We start from the raw sequence: 19,207 nt of genomic DNA, 5'->3' as shown, positions 1-19,207 counted from the left end.
AGTCAATTTCAAATGTCTCGGTGTATAAGAAAGACTGGGAACAGAGAATGACTGATGAGAAAACCCTAGAAATGTGTTTTTTTGCTACAATTTAAGGAGGCATTAAAAGATATTCCCCCATGACTATACTACATGGTGATGACTGAAAGATAACGTCTGCCTTAGGTATACTTATATAATCCCCTTTTAATTTCTTTTCTTTACCTTGCCAACAGTCTCACCAGGGACTGGAGATGCTTTGTCCTTCAGATTCATCCAGCCTGGTTTCCTGAGCCTTTGACAGCTGACAGCCAGAGCCAAAATCCCCTTCACCAGCTGAGAAGTACAGGAGGAACACCGAGGACACTGGATTAGTTTAATAAGCCCCTCAGAAACCTTTCATAAAGAGAAGTGACTTTTAGAAAACAAAACTGCTTTCCTCCCCCCCCTCCATTTACAGAGCAATTTTTGCTCTTCAGAGACAGCAGTTTAGAAAGCAAAATAAATATCAGCAAATTCTGTTGAGTACATTGCTGTTAGCAGCATTATTATAGCGGGCAGAGCCTATCAGCTGGGGGGGAGGGTGGGGGTGCTGAACTTGTCCACAGGTTCCATTCGGCACGTTTGCATGAGGCAGGGAGGCGACCGTTTCTCTTCACGGTGAAAAAATTGGAACAAGGAATCATTTTTTTTTTTTTTTTAAATCTGCTGAAATTTTGTTATCCTAAAACAAGCTAGCAGGCAGCAGGAAGTGTGGGAGTAATGTTTATTTATCCCATTATGTTCATATGTCATTTGCAGTGTTTTACTTTAAAATGTTATGGTCCACAAAATCCTGATATATTAGAACAAAACCTATTACAGGATTAAATGACTGCACGACACAATTATAATTTCCGCATTTGCTAGTGTCCGGTTGTAAGCGAGGGCTTGCCATCAACATAAATTGCACTTCGAGGAGTAGGAGTCATTTTTCTCCGGTGTTTGCAAAATGCAAGCATGGCGTGCATTGTACTTCAGGACTAAGTCAATACTATCAATAGTGAGTACCATTATGATAATTGCAAAATGTTGTACAGCATACCAGGGGGGTCTGAAGGTGACCAAACAGGTGGATAAAGGGACTACAAAGCCATCAGGACTATCCTGAAAACCAGACTAGCGAGGTGGTCCCTGATGGCTGGCTCAAGAATCAGTTTCAAGAGACAGCTGGTTCCAGTATAATAACATAGCTGCAAATCTGTACGTACACTTTTGGGTTTCTCATAAAGATGATCTGCAAATACATTATTTAATTTCCTAAAACAGGTCCGGTAAAAAGAAACAACATTTCTATAACTATTATTAGCTAAGTGGGTAAACCAAGGAGGCAAAGGAAGACAAAGTGACTTGAGCAAGAATGCCTTGGTGGGGGGATTCCTACACTCTGTTCTAGGCTCTAACCATTAGATCGGTCCTCCTCCCTGGGGAATTTTTATTTTTGATATTTAGAGGGTGATATTCAGCAGAGCATAGCTGGATTAAGGCCCTCCTGAATAGATAACGGTTAAAGTTAGGCAGGTGAATCTGGTCTGAAATGTTATCTGGGTAACTAACTTTAGCCGCAGCCATTCGACAGAACACTGATCTGGCTTATGTTCCACTGAATACTGGCACTTGCCGGCCAAAACGTGTCCATTCCTCGGAATTCCTCTATTACTGCCTCTTTTTTATCTGGCTAAATTTTGTCATAGTAATAAGTTGCCTGGATAAAATTTAGCCAGAGAAACTTTTTAATATTTGACGTCTAAATGTTTACAATTATTTCATTCTTTAGCCTTGCAGAGGTTCTCTAAAATGTTTGAAGCTAGATGAATTTTTTCTTACGTGTTTTCTCTTCTTCCATGACTTTTAATATCATTATGAGTATGCACTGCTTCACCAGTAATATGCTGCCAGTGTTGAAAAGACAATGCCATCATATTAGCTCTCATCCCTCTTTGCTCTGCGTAGTGATATGAGCTTACAACAACTGGTAACATCTACCAAGTATTTACAGTCCTGTCTTCTTTAAATACAATGGTCAGTCATAGGTAGTACCACTGAATTCAAAATATAACCTATTGTAGCTTGCCACTAGAAGGTGAGAAATGTGAGATTACATCTTATCTAGTGCCTATTGGGTCTTAATCTTTCTCTGGCCAGCCATCCCTATAACTTTGAAGAACAATGCACTTTTGCAGGAAGAGTGCACACATTTTCACCAAATCAAACATATTGACTTTAGTTTTATAGACCAGAAAACCCAACATAACTCACCTAATTAATGTTTTAGGTGAATCTATAAATTCCCCTTTCCCTGGTCACTTGAGAAGGTTTGACGTGATCAGTGCACCTTTATTTATGAAGATGAAATGTTTACTTCATTGTTAAGTGTCTGGTTTTTATTATTGTGGTTTGCTTTTTTTTGTTTTGTTTTTTTATCTAGGCTTAGCCAAGCCCATGGGCCTTGTAGAAGGTCCTGGAGGACTGGGCCAAGGAGGCATGGCAGCGACCCTAAGAGATGACAGCCATGAATCTGAAACCAAGTATGAAGACTATGGTTACAATGCTCAGCTCAGTGACAGGATATCCCTGGACAGGTCCATTCCAGATTACAGGCCAAAAAAGTAAGTTAGATCATTACATTGCTAGCAGAGTCAGCTGCTTGACCAGCTTTTTGCCAAAATGGGGATTGTTGATAACCAACTGGCAAGATTATCTGTGGATAGTGTAAGATATGTAAGAGAAAAGGAAGGGCAAGAATGGTGAAAATTTTACACATACCCAGTAATGCTAAACAAATTACTATTTTATTTTCGACTCTGAGATACACGAAAAAACATTTTTTCTTCTTAATAAATGTACTTAGAAAAATATTTAGATTCAATCTATAACAAAGCACCATGCTAAGCAGATTACAGAGTAAGTATGAAAAATAAAACAATAATAAAATACATAAACACAGGACCAAGAATAAAGCAAACAAGTCACAAACAATAAAATAATAGAATAATACTTCTAAACTGTATTTATCACTATCACATAATAGACAAAATTGAGGAAAAGCTGTTTTAAACAAAAGAGCTTCTAACTGCTTACAAAAAATGACAAAACCATCTTTTGCCCGTAAGGAGGCCTTACGCTTGCATAAAAGGTTCAATTACACGTTTCAGATAACCTGGTCGCCAGGCATAAATGAGTGTTTTCTGATTCGATCCTTTCCTTTTATTTATTATAATGTACATTTGGTTTGTCTGATGTGTATTTTTGAGGGGTGAATTTCCAAAAGGTTATGCATATAAAAAAATAGCACGCAGATGCATGGAAGTAGCCTTGACTCGCATATTCTGTATTTTGTAAAAGTCAAGAATCCGCGTGTATTTTCACTTTTGCATGCACTTATGAAAAAAAGAGTGGTCTGGGGTGTTACGGGACAGTGCCAGCATTTACACATGTAAGTTGCTATTTTAAAAGACACGCGCACCTGCAGATTTGCCAACTTCCTTGCATAAATTTTACACCTGTTAATTATCTGGCAGAAATGATATTGAAGCTATTTATTGTGTAGCATTGACCGGGTGGGAGGTCTGGGGAAAGTTCAGGTTGAAGAATCAGGAAGGTCTCGAAGACCTGGAAAAGGACTGGGCCAGCTGGTGGACTAATTGGTAAAACTGGTAATTTCCTTAGACACGCACATGTTTTAAAATACACCAAACTTACATGCATAAACCCCGATATATGCAAGCAAGTTCTGCTTTATTGTTAAGTGTAAAATATATGCGCATATATTTTCTAAATAGGTAGAAAAGGTATGCACGTTCAACATATCGATATATGTTCTTTGGATGCATTGCATGTAGTCATGTGTAACCCTACATGTGCACATATATTGCCGGGTAAAGGTCCGTGTATGTTATAAAACGTGTGTATATTATACGCAAGGGTTATAAAATACTATGGTAAAACTATGCATGGCCATATACATGCATATATGCTGCTGCTGCGCGCAATTGCTTGAAAATTATCCTCCCTAGGAAGATTTAAGGACAAGTGCTCTTTCGTCTTCAGAAGTATAAAAACCATTTAAAAAGTACGTTTTGCTAGCTACCTTCCATGTAGCCTTTTACAAAGCCATACATCAAGTGGAAATCCCATCCTGTATGAAAATAAAATGTTATTCTTAAATTGTTCATTAATCCCTCTCAGTGCCTGGTAGACAGCCATGTTCCAAACAGCCACACTCTCGTGCGCTGTCACACACACACACTAATATCTAATTGGCTCCTGCTGCTGTCATTTATGACATCTTGGCCAATATAGACCAATGTGGTCCACCGAGTGTTAAATTGTGACAGTTTTCAGAATCTTAGGTTCAGGGGAGTTACAGGGCAACAGCAATAATAGCTTGAAAAAGTGGATGCTAAAAAGTAAAAAACAATCAGAGCAGGATGAGCCTTACTGCATGCCATATGGGCTTTTGAAATATTGCTGGGTGTATGTTTTATTTTTCAGCCTTCAGCCATTCTCCGTTTTCTGTTACTAATGTGAAACTGGATCCATTACAGCAAATTATCCTTCTCAAATTACTGCTCACATGCTAGCCATAAAATAATATACTCTGTGCAATGTGTGCAGTTTGTGTACCATGCCTCAACTGGAGTTAGCTTTTATTGCATTCCAGAATACACTAGTGCCAGTTTATTGGTTTTTGTTGTACAAAAAAACTATGACACTTTTGGAAAGTTAATTAGATTTAAGCTTAAACATCATTTGCTGAAGTTGGACTTCACACGGCATTTGCAATCAGCTAGTAATGAGACTGGCCCGGGGAGCTTTTCTTAACACAGGCTTCATGGTCAATTGCTGTAATATAGCAGTTTTAAGTTGTAATTATCTGTAATGGTTTATGCATTGTATTTAAAGTCGGCCCCATTTGAGACACCGTCCTGTGTGTGCTGTCCCTGAGTGACCTCTGGAGTTCACGGATGAGGTGCCGCTACCTGTTATGCACCTTCACTAGCTCTGCCATTCTTTAGAAAGGCACTTCCCAAGCCACTTTATGGATGGACCAGCTCCAAACTTTGTTAAGTTTACAGCCCAAAACACTCTAGCAATGTTCTGTTTTTGAGAAGGATCCTTTCAGTGGTGCTCTTGCCCTTGCTTTGTGCGCTTAGTACTGAAGCATTAAAATGATCTAGCGAAGGCCACCATCTTTAAGATAATGTTCATTGCAAGTCAGTCTACCCATAAACCAAGTCATGGAGACAGATAATTGAGCAGCTGTCAAGTTGTCCTAAGCTTTCTAAATTCTGTCTGCATAGCTATTGCACCATCGGGGTGACACACAACAGAACACTTCCAGCCTCCTGCAAAAATCATTTTCTCTGCAACTATCATACATTATTTTAAAAAAATGGTTCGGGATGCATCTATATGATTATTGAAGAATCAATAATTGTCAAATATGCAGAAACAAGTACCTCGTATTGTGATGCATTCTTCCTAACTTGTAATCCTGCATCCTGTAAAGGCTAAACTGACTTTTTTTTCACAAAGTTTTAACCCCTAGGCTAGGTTCCTGAATGGATAAATTAAAAAAAAAAACTTCATCTTTTGTGTGACCTGGCATCTAGAACTAACACACTGCAGATGCTGTGAGAGCACAAGGATATTACCAGCAGACAGCTTTACTTTGCTGGATGTATCGCCCAAAGAGAGAATCTTCCTTTGTGCCAGTTACAGCTGTGTTGTGAAAACGAATTGGACTACAATCCCGGGGTGCAACCTTTACGAATGGTTCAAGTAGTTAAATCTTGCCACCATAATACATGGGAGAAAGGAAGTTTCCTGGAAAGCTTTTCCCTATACCAAGACTGGTAATTTCATAGGTGCTTTTCTACTGTAATACAGAATAGCATCTCCACTATGTACTTCAAGCGCATTTAATGGTGATCTCTATACCATACCTTACTTGTAGGGGTTTTGTAATTAAAGGCAGAAAAGCATGATGGGATTTGGAAGACAAGGCTCCGAAGAGGAAAAAATTGTAAACAGTCCTCTGGTTTATCAGATGAGTTGCTAGTTCAGATCATCTTTATGAGAGCGCCTGCTTAGAGAAAAGGAATAGGTCAAGCCAGGAGGCATATTCATCAGGCAGTGGTGACACTTCTGTAGCTTACCTAGGGAAGCATGCTGCTGTCAGATTTATTTTATTTATTTATTTAGGGTTTTTATATACCGGCATTCGAGAACGCAGTCCCATCATGCTGGTTCACATTAAAACAAGTGTGCATCGTAAACAAAACTAAAACGATGGTGCGGAAAAAGGCAGTTACAACTTTAACTGAGACAACCAACAGAGGATCTTTAACTGAGTTCCAACTTTAACTGAGTTACAACTTTAACTGAGACAACCAACAGAGGATCTCAGTGAAAGTTGGACTTGTTTTTAGCCATTAAAAGTAGGTTTACAGTGGTGGGAACAGAAGAACTGGTAACCTATTAGGGCCTCCAGAACTGAGCACAGTATTTCTAAGGGAAGCCTCACCAATGCCTGTATAGGTTATCACCTCTTTTTTCTTGCTGGTTATGCCTCTCTCTGTGCAGCCCAGCATCCCTCTGGCTCTAGCCACCCCCCTCATGATCATTAGACTCTACCTCCTCGAGGTTTCTCTTCAGCTCCACATCCCCCATCATGTCCCACTCCCTGATTTCTGCACCCCAAGCAGAAGCTGACTAAACATAACTGGCAAGTGTCTTCTTTCAGTCTACCTGTGGTCTACCTTACTGTGTAAACGGCTATGGTGGCAAGCTGAAATACCATTAACTATTGTTTTGTGTTAATGCAATGAGCAGGAGTACTCTAATTGCATATACTCAAGAATGATTTTCTTGTTCTTACATCTTAGAAGGAATAATTCGTAAAATCACCAGTAGTCACACAGACATTTGGGCACACTATTCTTTTCTTTGACATGCTGAGGTCTATTTTCAGCTGCTGTGGGGCTTGGATAGTTAGCTGGCTAACCAGCAAGATATATTCAGCGATACAGTTGCACCATTGAATATATCCAGCTGTCTTTAAGTTAGCTGGATAAGTTTATCCAACTAACTTTAGAAGAGGTCAGCAGGATAAGTTATCTGGCTAACTCTAAGCCCAGGAAAACCCATGACTTATCTGCAGACAACTAGTTATCTAACTAGAATCTAGCCAGATAAATTGCTGAAAATGTCTTTTTTGTCTTTTAGACAGTTAATTTTCGAGTTATCCATCTAAATGGCTTTTGAAGATGGACCTCACTATTTTCAGCCACAGGAATCAGAACGAGAAGCTCTGATTTCTGACTGTGTTAAACTCTGCTCAGATACTAATTACAACTTTATCTTGTTAATGTCCACCACGTTCTGATAGTGTTCATTAATATGAGATATAGATGTTGCTGGTAATACAGATTACATTAGTAATTAGTAATTAGTAATTACATTAGAGTACTCCTGCTCATTGCATTAGTTTTCCAATAATGTATTATTTACAATATTCACTAGTGACTAACAGTGAAAATGTTGACGCTGCACCCTGCACTGCATTAAAGCACAGCTCATTCGCATATGCTCATTAAATGCAAGAGTGCATTTATTCATTTACTCATTCATTGCTGGTGCATAATGCCGTATTTTGATGCTAAGTGAATACATTATGCAGTAAGTGCTCTGTTCAGCCATTCGATTTAGTGGTAATTTGCCAATAATTGCTATGTTTATTCAAAACTGCAACACGTCTAGCAGAAAAGTAATCTGGAATAGCCACAGAGGGCCTTAACAGAGGTTTTGCTTATTGGCTCAGTAAGAAATGAATTCAGGTGGAAGATTGAGAGTTAGGCCTTTGATCCTATTTTCCTGGTCCGTGCATTCAGTAGTGAGTCTCTGGAGAACCAGCAGGCGACCAGTTACAGCGTCCATAATTCTGTTCTGTGCTAGAACACCCCAGGCCATTCCACCACTCAAATCACCATGCAATCTGTTACCATTTCCCTACTTGGTTTTTAGTACAGTTGTTGAAACACATAACTGAGCTATTTCCCTGTATGTAGCAGGTAAAATCTGCTACATACCCAAACTAGCAGCCCGATAGCATAAAAACACCCATAAATATAAAATGTGTAGGTGCTTTCTGCTAAGACACAATATAGCACGATAAACAGTATACGGTCCTGAGAGTCCTTTATTGCATTAAGAGTGATATCACTTGTGCATTTGGTTGTCAGAATTACTCAGTCTCCAAACAGGGAACCATAATCAGAAACAAAAAAACCCCCACCTCATTTTATGGTCTTCCTGCTAAATGTTAGCATGGTAAGGGGCCTACACAGAAGAGGAGAAAACAATGGAAGGTTAGCTTTCTGCCACAAAAGGTCAAGAACCGACCCAGTGGCTTAAATGGAGTCTTAATTCCAGCTTCTGCTCTTTAAACCAGCTAGGGCCGGGGATACTGCAGAGGCCCCAGGAAAGAGTCTCAGCCACTGACAGCTACTACCAGTTGAATAAGATTGAAATGTATTGGATCCTGAAGGTAACCGTGGCCAGAAGATTGTAACTGCGATGTCTGGGGCTAGATGGGAGGGGATCAACAGTGTGTGTGGGGGAGGGGGGCGCGGAGGGAAGCCTCACGTGGTTCATTTCTGCTGCGGGGACTCCATTTCCTTTCACTGACTGGCCCATAAATGGTTGGGGGTTTTTTTTGGGGGGGGTGGGGGTTAATGGAAAGGAGAAAACGCAGACTACGGCTTTCCTTCTCAGCTCCAGAATGTGCAGATGTTCTGCAGCTGTCTTTTCATTAGTTGCCTTCCAACCTACTGAAACAGTGGCACCTAGGTGAGATTGCATTTTGCTCCTAACTGTTTTGATATCAAACAGAACTTCTCTTTTGCTTTTTCCCTTTAGGAAGATTATTGATTTTCCTTTGTTTGGTACAAGCTAGATTTTCTAATGAAGTAGTGGCTTTAATTATACCACAAAGTGCATAACATGGATCTAGGTTATTAAGGCTGGCCCTTGGGATAACAAAGGGAGAACTGGCAAATCTAAACTAAACAGAATCATAAAAATGAATGACCTTTTTCCAAATGTCTACCTGCATTCTCATAGTGTAATATTATCCACCTTGTTGCCTGTTTACAATCTATTCACACTTGATAATTGCATACGCCAGGTACTGTTTCATTATCAACTTTAATAAGTACAGATTAGGTGCATTCTGCATTCAGGTGCCGGATGATAGCAATCACTTAAAGAACTCATTAAAAAATTAAGTTTTTAATGAGCATTCCCTTCTCACTGAATTTTTTCCTCCTAGACATAGCATTTGCCATGATGCTTGTTTAGTGCTACTGAAAGTGTAATTAACACAGTTATCTAATGCAGAATTTAAGATGTGCCTGTTTGGTTTTTTTTTTTACTTCTCTCCTTCCCATCTGTGGGTCTCTGGGTCCCTAAACAGGTCTGGCATTTAGAGCATACACAAGGAATATGCCTGAGTTATATCTGCATGCATTTGATGTAAGGATTAGATCAGTTTGCATATGTGGTTACAGGGTTGGTGCTAACATTTTTGCTGCCCTGTGTGAAAAATTGTTGTACTGCCCCTCCCCCCCTCAGTTCTATTTTTTTTTTTAAACACAAAACTTTTTTTTCTTCATTAACCAACACACTATAGAAACTGTCAGTCTTATACTCAGTTCCAGGCCCTCTTTCGCCACTGAAAAAAAAGCCCTGCTCCCTCCAGCAAGCCAAACTGTCAAAACTGATATGTTCCTGCAAACCTACTATTTACCCCATCCACAGGTCCAAAATTTCTAAACTGTGCAGGAATGATCCCCAGGTGCTCCTGCCCCACCTACTGGTACATAAAATTGGTGCCAGCTAGGCCCTGTAGTTGGCATCAGCTTGTTGTACAGAAAAACATGCACTGCTGTGGTGTCATCCATAAAACCCCACAAAAAAAAGACACTTGGAACCCATATAGTATTAGGCCTATTGTAATGCATGGTAGGTGTGGGTTTGGCCCTTGGACAGCCTTGAGTAAACTTGATAGCAATATAGTAAAATTCCCATAGCACAACAGTACTAACTGCAAGCACTCAAACAGAAACAACTCTATCTATGAAAAAGCAAATATTATACCAGGCCCTAAAACTCCTCCTATTAGGAAAGCAGAACAAAGTAGTCTGCTCTAAATTCCGACATAAAAATCACATGATAGCAGAATACCTCACCTTGCTTACACATGAAAAACACAGACAGACCCTCACCATAAAGTATAAATAGAAATGTGTAGATAGAAACTGAACTGGAAACTGCAACAAGCCAGACTCCATATGCAGCGAGGCAATGGAAAAACAGAAATATTACTATCTTCACAAATCAAACAATAAAATCAGAAAATATAAATCAATCATAATAAACCATGGCCTGAAAGAAACTACATGCCAGCAGAATACCTCGCCTCGGTCACACATGCAGAACACAGACGAACCCTCACCAAACACAGAATAAAGAGATCCTAAATTATAAACAGAAATGTGCAGTCAAAAACTGAACTGAAAACCGCAACAAGCCAGATTCTGTATACAGTTCAACAATGAAAAAATTGAAATATCACCATTTGTCATAAAACATTAAACAATAAAATCAAGAAATATAAATTAGCAATAGTAAAACCATACTAATAAAAGAATACATATTTCAAAACAACTGAACATCCAATAATCAAACTCATAAAATGTTTAAAAATTTTCCCAAAACCAATAGAATTTTTTAAAATAGCAGTTACATCAGATAATACCCAATAATTAAAACCAATAAGAAGTTAGCGGGATTCCCTGGATCCAGGTTTGGTTTCTTCAGTAAGAATTTAAGGGAGGCTAATTTCAGTGCGTTGGGAACTATTCCAAGAGACAGAGAGCAGTTTATGATTTTGGAAAGGGGTTTGGAGATGATCTTTGGTATAGTGAGTAGATGTTCAGTTTCTTATCCCCATAACAGAATCCCTCCTCAAATCCCTCAAACTCTGGGACAAATGCCTCCCCTCCATCAACCTCCTCCTCACCAGTCTCGACCTCATCCTCAACACGACCAAGACCGAACTCCTTCTCATCTCCCCAGACCACAGCAACCTTGCCCTCCCCAGCCCCTCATCCACCACAGCCTCACATGTGAGAGACCTCGGCGTTGTACTAGACAACCGACTGAACTTAAAAAAATTTGTGAACAACACTACAAAAGACTGCTTCTACAAACTCCAAATACTAAAAAAAACTTAGAACCCTCCTCCACTTCTATGATTTCTGCACAGTCCTCCAAGCTACCCTTTTCTCTAAAATGGACTACTGCAACTCTCTGCTGCTAGGCCTCCCCGCAACTACCACCAAACCCTTACAGATGCTCCAAAATGTGGCTGCTAGAATTCTCACCAACTCCAGCCGAAAAGACCACATCACACCCATCCTCAAGAATCTCCATTGGCTCCCGATCATGTTCAGAATCCTTCATAAGACCCTCACAATTATTCATTAAACCATTCACAATCAACACTCTCTTGAGTTAATTAACCCTCTATGCCTACGCACCTCAAAAAGACTAATTAGAGCTGCTTATAAAGGAAGTCTCCACGCTCCCTCTCACAAACTCACTCTCCACATGTCTACAAGGGAACGTGCCTTCTCCACGTCAGGGCCATCTCTTTGGAACACCCTGCCCCCAGATCTACGCCAAGAACACTGCCCCTTGACCTTTAAAAAAAAAACTAAAGACCTGGCTGTTCAAACAAGCCTTTCCATAACCCTCCCCTGCCCTACCCGTCTACTACTCCCTCCCCCCCCCAATCTAGTCTATACCTTCTTATCCTTCTGCTAATACAACATCCTCACCCACCTTCAAATCACCAATGGTGCAGCAGATTTCAATGCTTTACATTTATACATACCACATTTATGTACATCTCTCATTTATGTAAGATATATATTTTGTATATAATTCATGTATTATCTGTTTCTACATACACTATAGTAGACATGCTATATAATTTGTACCATTACTTTTGGTCATTTGCTATTTTTCGTAACACTATTATTATATTTCACAATTTATCTTATTTATTCAACTGTACCTCTTATCATGGTTAACCTATATATATTTTCAGATAGCTTATATACATTATCTCATATATATTATCCAGTGTATTTATTACTATGCAACTTTTCCACTCCATTATCCTCCTGCTCCAAGTTTCAGGAACCCTCGTTCAATGTAACTTATCTTATCTCTCTTCTCTCATCTCTTCTACCACCTTCTGCGGTAGCCTCCTAGTTACGTTTATTGTTTAGAGTTTATCTTTCAAGTTCTCTTTACCCTTGTTCAATGTAAACCGATATGATAAGATAACCATCTTGAATGTCAGTATATAAAAAGGTTTAAATAAATAAATAAATATTAATCATTCCCGTGCGATACAGTAAGAAATATGTGCAGCCAAGCCGCACATTTTACTTTAAGAAATTAGCACCTACCCAAAGGTAGGCATTAATTTCTGCCGGCGCCAGGGAAGTGCTTTTCTGTGCTCCCTCCAACTTAATATCATGGCGATGTTAAGTTGGAGGTCCCAAAAGTTAAAAAAAGTTAATAATACAATTTTTTTTAAAAATGTAAAATGGGCCCACGGCTCGTGGGCTGAAAACCGGACGCTCAATTTTGAGAAGTTTGAGAACCGACTCCGGCAAAATTGAGCGTCAGCTGTCAAACTCGCTGACAGCCGCCGCTCCTGTCAAAAAGAGGCGCTAGGGACGTGCTAGTGTCCCTAGCACCTCTTTTTACCACAGGCCCTAATTTAAATAAATTAACTTACTGAATCGTGCGCACAGGCGAGCGGGCGCTCACCCGCTCTCCCGCGATTTTTACTGTATTGGCTCGTTTAAGAGCCAAGCCCTCACCCAACATGTGTTACAATAGGCGTAATGCAATATGGGACCAAGTTTCATTTTATTTTTTATTTTGCAGGATTTTCTAGTTGGCACCACAACAGTGCATGTAAATATAATGTATATGCTACAAGTGATATTTTTACCTCATAAGACTATGCTTTGAATGTCCTTTTTAATGCAAAAACTGTTATAAATATATAATTTTTAATTGTGTGAGGAGAGGGAGGGGGTGGGGAATACAAGGCTGTAAGATTCAACTGTGGCCCCCAATACCCTTCACTTGCACTGTCTCCATGAGGGAAAGCAGGATTCTGGAGTTCTGCTGCTTTGAGTCTTGTGGCTCTCTCCATTCTCAGCCAGGGAATCATTTTTCTTTTTCATTTTAAGCCCTGGAGGAACAGTAGGTAGACAATGCAGAGCCTGGGAAACCATAAAAGTAGTAGACTCTGTAGCACTCAGTCAATGGCAATGTGTTAGAGTGGTAGAAAGGGCATGGAGAAATGGAGTCAAGCTACACTCAAAGAAAGGGATGGGGTGAGCCAAGAGGAAGTGATTATGCAGTGTTGGGGAGGCTTCTGTTGGCTGGGCTTCTTCTGAATGGGTCAGTTGGCTCTGGAACCAGTGAGTCTTCTGGAGTGGGGCTAGCAATGGGAAAGAGAGAGGGCTGCTGCAGGCTGGAGAAATGCTGGCATCAAGCAAAACGTTTTATATAATGATGCTGCTGTGGGGACCCTCACAGTGTGAGCACATGAGCAGCAGCACAACAACGGAATATGTGTGTCAGCGAGAGAGAATGTATTTCTCCCTGACACAGAAAGGCATCTATCTGTGACATACCCATACACTGATAGCAAGAGTGTGTGCATATCAGACAGAGAGAGAGAGAGAGAGACACTCACACACCCTCTCTCAGAAACAGATTGGGTGTCTGAAAGACTATATGTGTGTGTTTGTGTCTGAGACTGTATGTGTGTGTCTGACACTGGCTAGCAGTGTGGTTGTCACATTATTTAGCAATTGATTTGGTTCAAGAGCTTTATATATATATATATATATATATATATATATATATATATGAGAGATGGAACCAGACTTGGAGGCAGATGGCAACCGATTGCATGGATGGAAGAGAGCCTGCAATTCTGTTTACTCACCCTGATCTAGGGTATAATCTCTTGACTTATAAGGTCATTCATCAAAATGCGTTATGGAGTTAAAGGTTTTAATGCCGGAAATAACTGCATCTTTTTTCTTGGCGTTAGGCTGTGCAATATGCCCAAAATGACCATACCGCAATTCATGATAACATTTGGCCATATCTGGGCGTGGGAAGAGAGAAGGGGAGGGAGAGAGAGATAGAAAGAGTGCCTCTGGGGAGGGCCTCACAGTGTACAACTATTTATATATCTTTAGGAGGGCCATCTAATAGATCGAGGTGAGGTGTTGGTGGTGGTTTAGGGGCCAGTTTCTCATGTAGAGAGAGATATACGAGCAGTAGCCACAGAGGCATTCACGGAGCGGGATGCCAGTGGCCAGTGGTAGGTGTCCACCTTCACGGAGCGGAAGGATGGAGGGCTGTCATCTCCCAATTAAATAAATAATAAAAAAACCCAGGGATGGGATCCATCAGTTCTAGAGGACGCATATAAAGAGCAGGTAGTAAAACACTGCATGGAGCGGCAGTAGCCACAGAGGCATTAACGGAGCGGGATGCCAGTGGCCGGTGGTAGGTGTCCACCTTCACAGAGTAGAAGGATGAAGGGCATCCATCTCCCAATTAAAAAAAGAAAAGAAAAAAAAGAAAAAAAACAGGGATGGGTTCATGGGCTTATAGGTATTACCAATTATTAGGCTTTTCAATATTTGATGATAGTTAATGTGACTTTCAAGGCATTCTTCACTTTCGGTGCATGTCCGGCATGACTCCTTGCTTCAATGACAGGGGAAAAGAAAAACTGATACTTCACACATTTCCAGCATTGCCCTCTGCTTCATGGCAGAGAGCTATGCTGCCGCTTACCCAACTAATCAAACTTAATATTTCACTTGGAAGCAGCTCCAGCACTGCTCTCTACATTAATGGTGGGGGTGAAAAGGGAATTAGAACATAAGGTTACTAAGAGCCAAGAGAAACAGTTAAGTATGAGAACAAATGTGTGAAGCTTGCTGGGCAGACTGGATGGACCGGTTGGTCTTCTTCTGCCGTCATTTCTATGTTTCTATGTTTCTATGTTTCAGCACAGTATACCATGGTGAAGATTTGACGTCATTTGGCATAAGGAAAGTCTCACAAAGATGAAATTTTGTACTATGTTATCTCACCCTAGCTTGATGGTACCCTTTTATAGAGTCCATCAAGCTAGGGTGAGAGAACATAGAAATTTCATCTATGTGAGACTTTCCTCACTCCAAATGACGTCAGATCTTCACCAAGGTGTACTGTGCTGTTCGTACGTCTCGCTCTACATGAGAAACTGGCTCCTAAACCACCACCAACACCTCCCCTCGACCTATTAGATGGCCTTCCTATACAGATATAAATATTTCACTACTATGAGGGCCTTGTTGAAGTGTGTGTGTGTGTGTCTCTCTCTCCCCTTCTCTGCGTAAGATGCAAAAAACTCTGCTCACCACATGATACTACTGATGCGAAGCAGTAAATTACCAAGTAGTACAGTAATTCTAAAATTTTCCTAAGCACGCCCCTTTTTCTTAACGCAGGTATTATCAATGCGTTAATAACAGATTTTGATGAATCTAGGGGTTATTTATTTAGTATGTACATGAAATGTATGTTGGAAATTTTTTGGCTCAATTCTGCCAGACTCCAGGTCACACGATGGACCTCTGAAGGGTCAGTTTGGCATGCTTTTGGAAACTGTTGAAACACATGCTGCAGAGAGAGCGCACAAGGGAGTCAGACCCCATGGGCTGGTTTTGAAAAAAAAATTTCCCCTCCCCCCCCGGTTGATATTTTCCTGCAATCCACCCCTGGCAGCTCTTGCAGACTTCGGGGCTCTGCATGGTACAAACCAAGAAGTGACTAGAGCAGGGAGAAAGGTGTCAATGGCCCCCTGAGCAGGGTAGTGAGAACACGGGTTGGGGGCCATGAGGGACCAAAAGTGTGCATGCTAATAGATGAGCTCAGTACACAAAAGTATATTAAAAAGTGAAATGAAATTTATCATATTTATCCCATGTTACTAACATTTCAGTTGAAGTGTCCTAATGGAGCTTTTGCGCTGCAGACTGAAAGATTTTCTATAAGGAATATAAATTTTCAATTCACCTGTCACTGTAATCTCATGCAATGAATGATTCTGTTAGCCTTCTTAAACGATGGAATTGTCTGTCTGACCTGGAACATGCTCGTTTTCAATTTTTAAAAATCTCTCTTGCTTTACAAAATTTGTGTCTGAGTGACTTGCTGACATTCTTGGGAAAAGAGTGCCTGGCCAAATTTGGCAAGTTCCATGCTGGACATTATTATTTTATTACTAGTTCCCAATGCAAACCAATTCTTACAATGCAAGGAAATCCTTTCTGCAAACACAGCGGTTTCATTTACTCTGAAATTAGGTCATTCAGATTTATTAGGCTAATGTGTACGCGTCTGCATTCCTTGGATTGGCCACAAATTTTTGAAATGTAGCGAAACGAAGGATGCAGCAGCAAAGCGTGACTTTTGGGTGAATTCCTCCAAAAATTCATAATTGTTTAGCTGTACCAGGCAACTTTTGAAAGAGCGAGACCTGGTGAGTGAAAGAGGTGGCTTTCATAATGCTCCTTTCTAGTGCACTGGAGTAAAGGAGTTTGTGGGACATGGTGAAAAATAGCCACTCTTTTGGCCAAAGGTGAACATGGTAATATAGCCAGCGGCAGATTCCCGAGGAAGACTGGCCCGGGGATTCGCTGCCCAGGCCGGCCCAGGACACATCACGTGGTCTGCCGAGCGCGGCTCCGTCACGGCCGCGCACGGCAGACCACGTGACTGGAGCGACCGGCCCACCGGGGGATGCCCGATCCCCCGATAGGCCAATCTGCCCCTGAATATAGCAAATAAAGGCAGAAGAAGAGCAACTGGCCCATCCGAGCTGCTAAGTTTATTTCTGTCCACGCTGCTGAGGATACATCCCAGCAGCAGCCACAGAGCATGACTGCCTGTAGTGTATCTGTCCTTGTCCAGGACTATTATGTTGCCTTCCACCTTTCTGCTTCACCTTCATGAGCTGCAAGATCCTCCATTTAGTTCACACCCAGCATCCTGCCCTTTCCATACTAGCATGACTGTTGTCCGAAAATCTGGTTTCCGAGGTACCCTGTGAAGCCTGCCACTGAGAGCTTCTGCTTTCCTGCTGAGATTTGTAGTTATTACTGTACTTGCATCCTGCCAGACAGGCCCAGCTGCATTTCAGCTATGACTTCTATTATCCACTTTGCCATTCATTCTGGCAGCCCTCACGTTCTTTATTGAAGCATTCAAGAAGGGCAATGTAAATACATTTATTGATTTAAAATATTTGTATTCCATCTATAACAGACCAGCTGGGCTAAGCAGATTACATTTTAAAAAAAATACATCACCACACACATAACCAAAAAAGATAAATGCTTAAAGGCCCAAAATGTCCATCTTTACAGTAAACATTTGATACCAGCTGCACCCTAAATCTTGTTGTTAAACATTTGTAAAGGCTTCCTGAAACAATAACGCTTTAAGCCTTTTGCAGAAAGTGCTAAAGTCTGTAATAGACTAGGGATCCCCTAACAGGGCAGTCCATACAATGGTCCCTATATCAGAAAACACTCATGCAGGCAAGCGTTAACAGAGGGCAGTACAAGAAAGATGATTGCCAGCTGAACACAAATCATGAGAAGGAACATAAGAAAATAAGAATTGCCATACTGGGTCAGACCAAGGGTCCATCAAGCCCAGCATCCTGTGTCCAACAGTGGCCAATCCAAGTCACGAGTACCTGGCAAGTACCCAAATATTAAATAGATCTCAAGCTACTATACCGTATTGTAATAGCAGTTTATGGATTTTTCCTCTAGGAACTTATCCAAATCTTTTTTAAACCCAGTTACACTAACTGCCATAACCACATCCTCTGGCAATGAATTCCAGAGCTTAACTATGCACTGAGTGTAAAATAATTTTCTTTGATTTGTTTTAAATGAGCTACTTGCTTACTTCATGGCATGCCCCCCAGGTCCTTCTATTACCTGAGAGAGTAAATAACCGATTTACATTAACCTGTTCAAGTCCTTTCATGATTTTGTAGACCTCTATCATATCACCCCTCAGTCGTCTCATTTTCAAACTGAACAGCCTTGCCCTTTTTAGCCTTTCCTCATAGGGGAGCCATTCCATGCCCCTTTCATTTTGGTTGCCCTTCTCTGCACTTTCTCCAGTGCATCTATATCTTTTTTGAGATGCGGTGACCAGAATTGTACACAGTATTCAAGGTGCGGTCTCACCATGGAGCGATATAGAGGCATTATGACATCCACCGTTTTATTCACCATTCCCTTCCTAATAATTCCTAACATTCTGTTTGCTTTTTTGACTGCCGCAGCACACTGAACCGACAATTTCAATGTGTTATCCACTATGATGCCTGCCTAGATCTCTTTCTTGGGTTGTAGCACCTAATATGGAGCCTAACATTGTGTAACTATAGCTTGGGTTATTTTTCTCTATATGTATCACCTTGCACTTGTCCACATTAAATTTCATCTGCCATTTGGAAAGCCAGTTTCCAGTCTCGCAAGGTCATCCTGCAATCTCCTTGTGATTTAACTATTCTGCATAATCTGCTAAACAAATTAAGTATATAAGATGCTGCTAGATCATGCTTCTGCCATCTCTTCACTTTTATACAGACTTTCAGATACTTGAAAGGTTTTAATGATCCAAAGACAACTACAAACTTTTTCCGTTGGAAAAAAATCAGCAGAACCTGGAGTCACGATTTGAAGCTCGAGGGAGGAAGACTCAGAACCAATGTCAGGAAGTATTTCTTCACAGAGAGGGTGGTGGATGCCTGGAGCGCCCTTCCTGAGGAAGTGGTGAAGACCAAAACTGTGAAGGACTTCAAATGGGCGTGGGATAAACACTGTGGATCCATAAAGTTTAGAGGATGTGAATGAAGGGAGGGTGGCTTGCAAAAATGACGGCTACTACCTGGAGATAATACCCTTATTCAATAAACATACACATGGTTAATGCG

The 19,207-nt window shown here is 40.8% G+C and overlaps 1 protein-coding gene across 1 annotated transcript in view; it reads left to right on the top strand.

Moving 5' to 3' along the window:
• Nucleotides 1–19,207, top strand: part of GALNT9 (polypeptide N-acetylgalactosaminyltransferase 9) — a 249,449-nt gene that overhangs the window by 45,858 nt on the left and 184,384 nt on the right. Inside the window, exon 2 of the mRNA XM_029571589.1 lies at nt 2,447–2,627. Within this exon, the coding sequence (XP_029427449.1) occupies nt 2,447–2,627 (181 nt within the window). The remainder of the gene's footprint in view (nt 1–2,446; nt 2,628–19,207) is intronic.

Source organism: Rhinatrema bivittatum, chromosome 11 (assembly GCF_901001135.1).
Source record: "Rhinatrema bivittatum chromosome 11, aRhiBiv1.1, whole genome shotgun sequence".
NCBI classification, from domain to species: Eukaryota; Metazoa; Chordata; class Amphibia; order Gymnophiona; family Rhinatrematidae; genus Rhinatrema; species Rhinatrema bivittatum.
The sequence above is the reverse complement of the archived record's forward strand: the minus strand, read 5'-3'. Positions and strand labels throughout refer to the sequence as shown.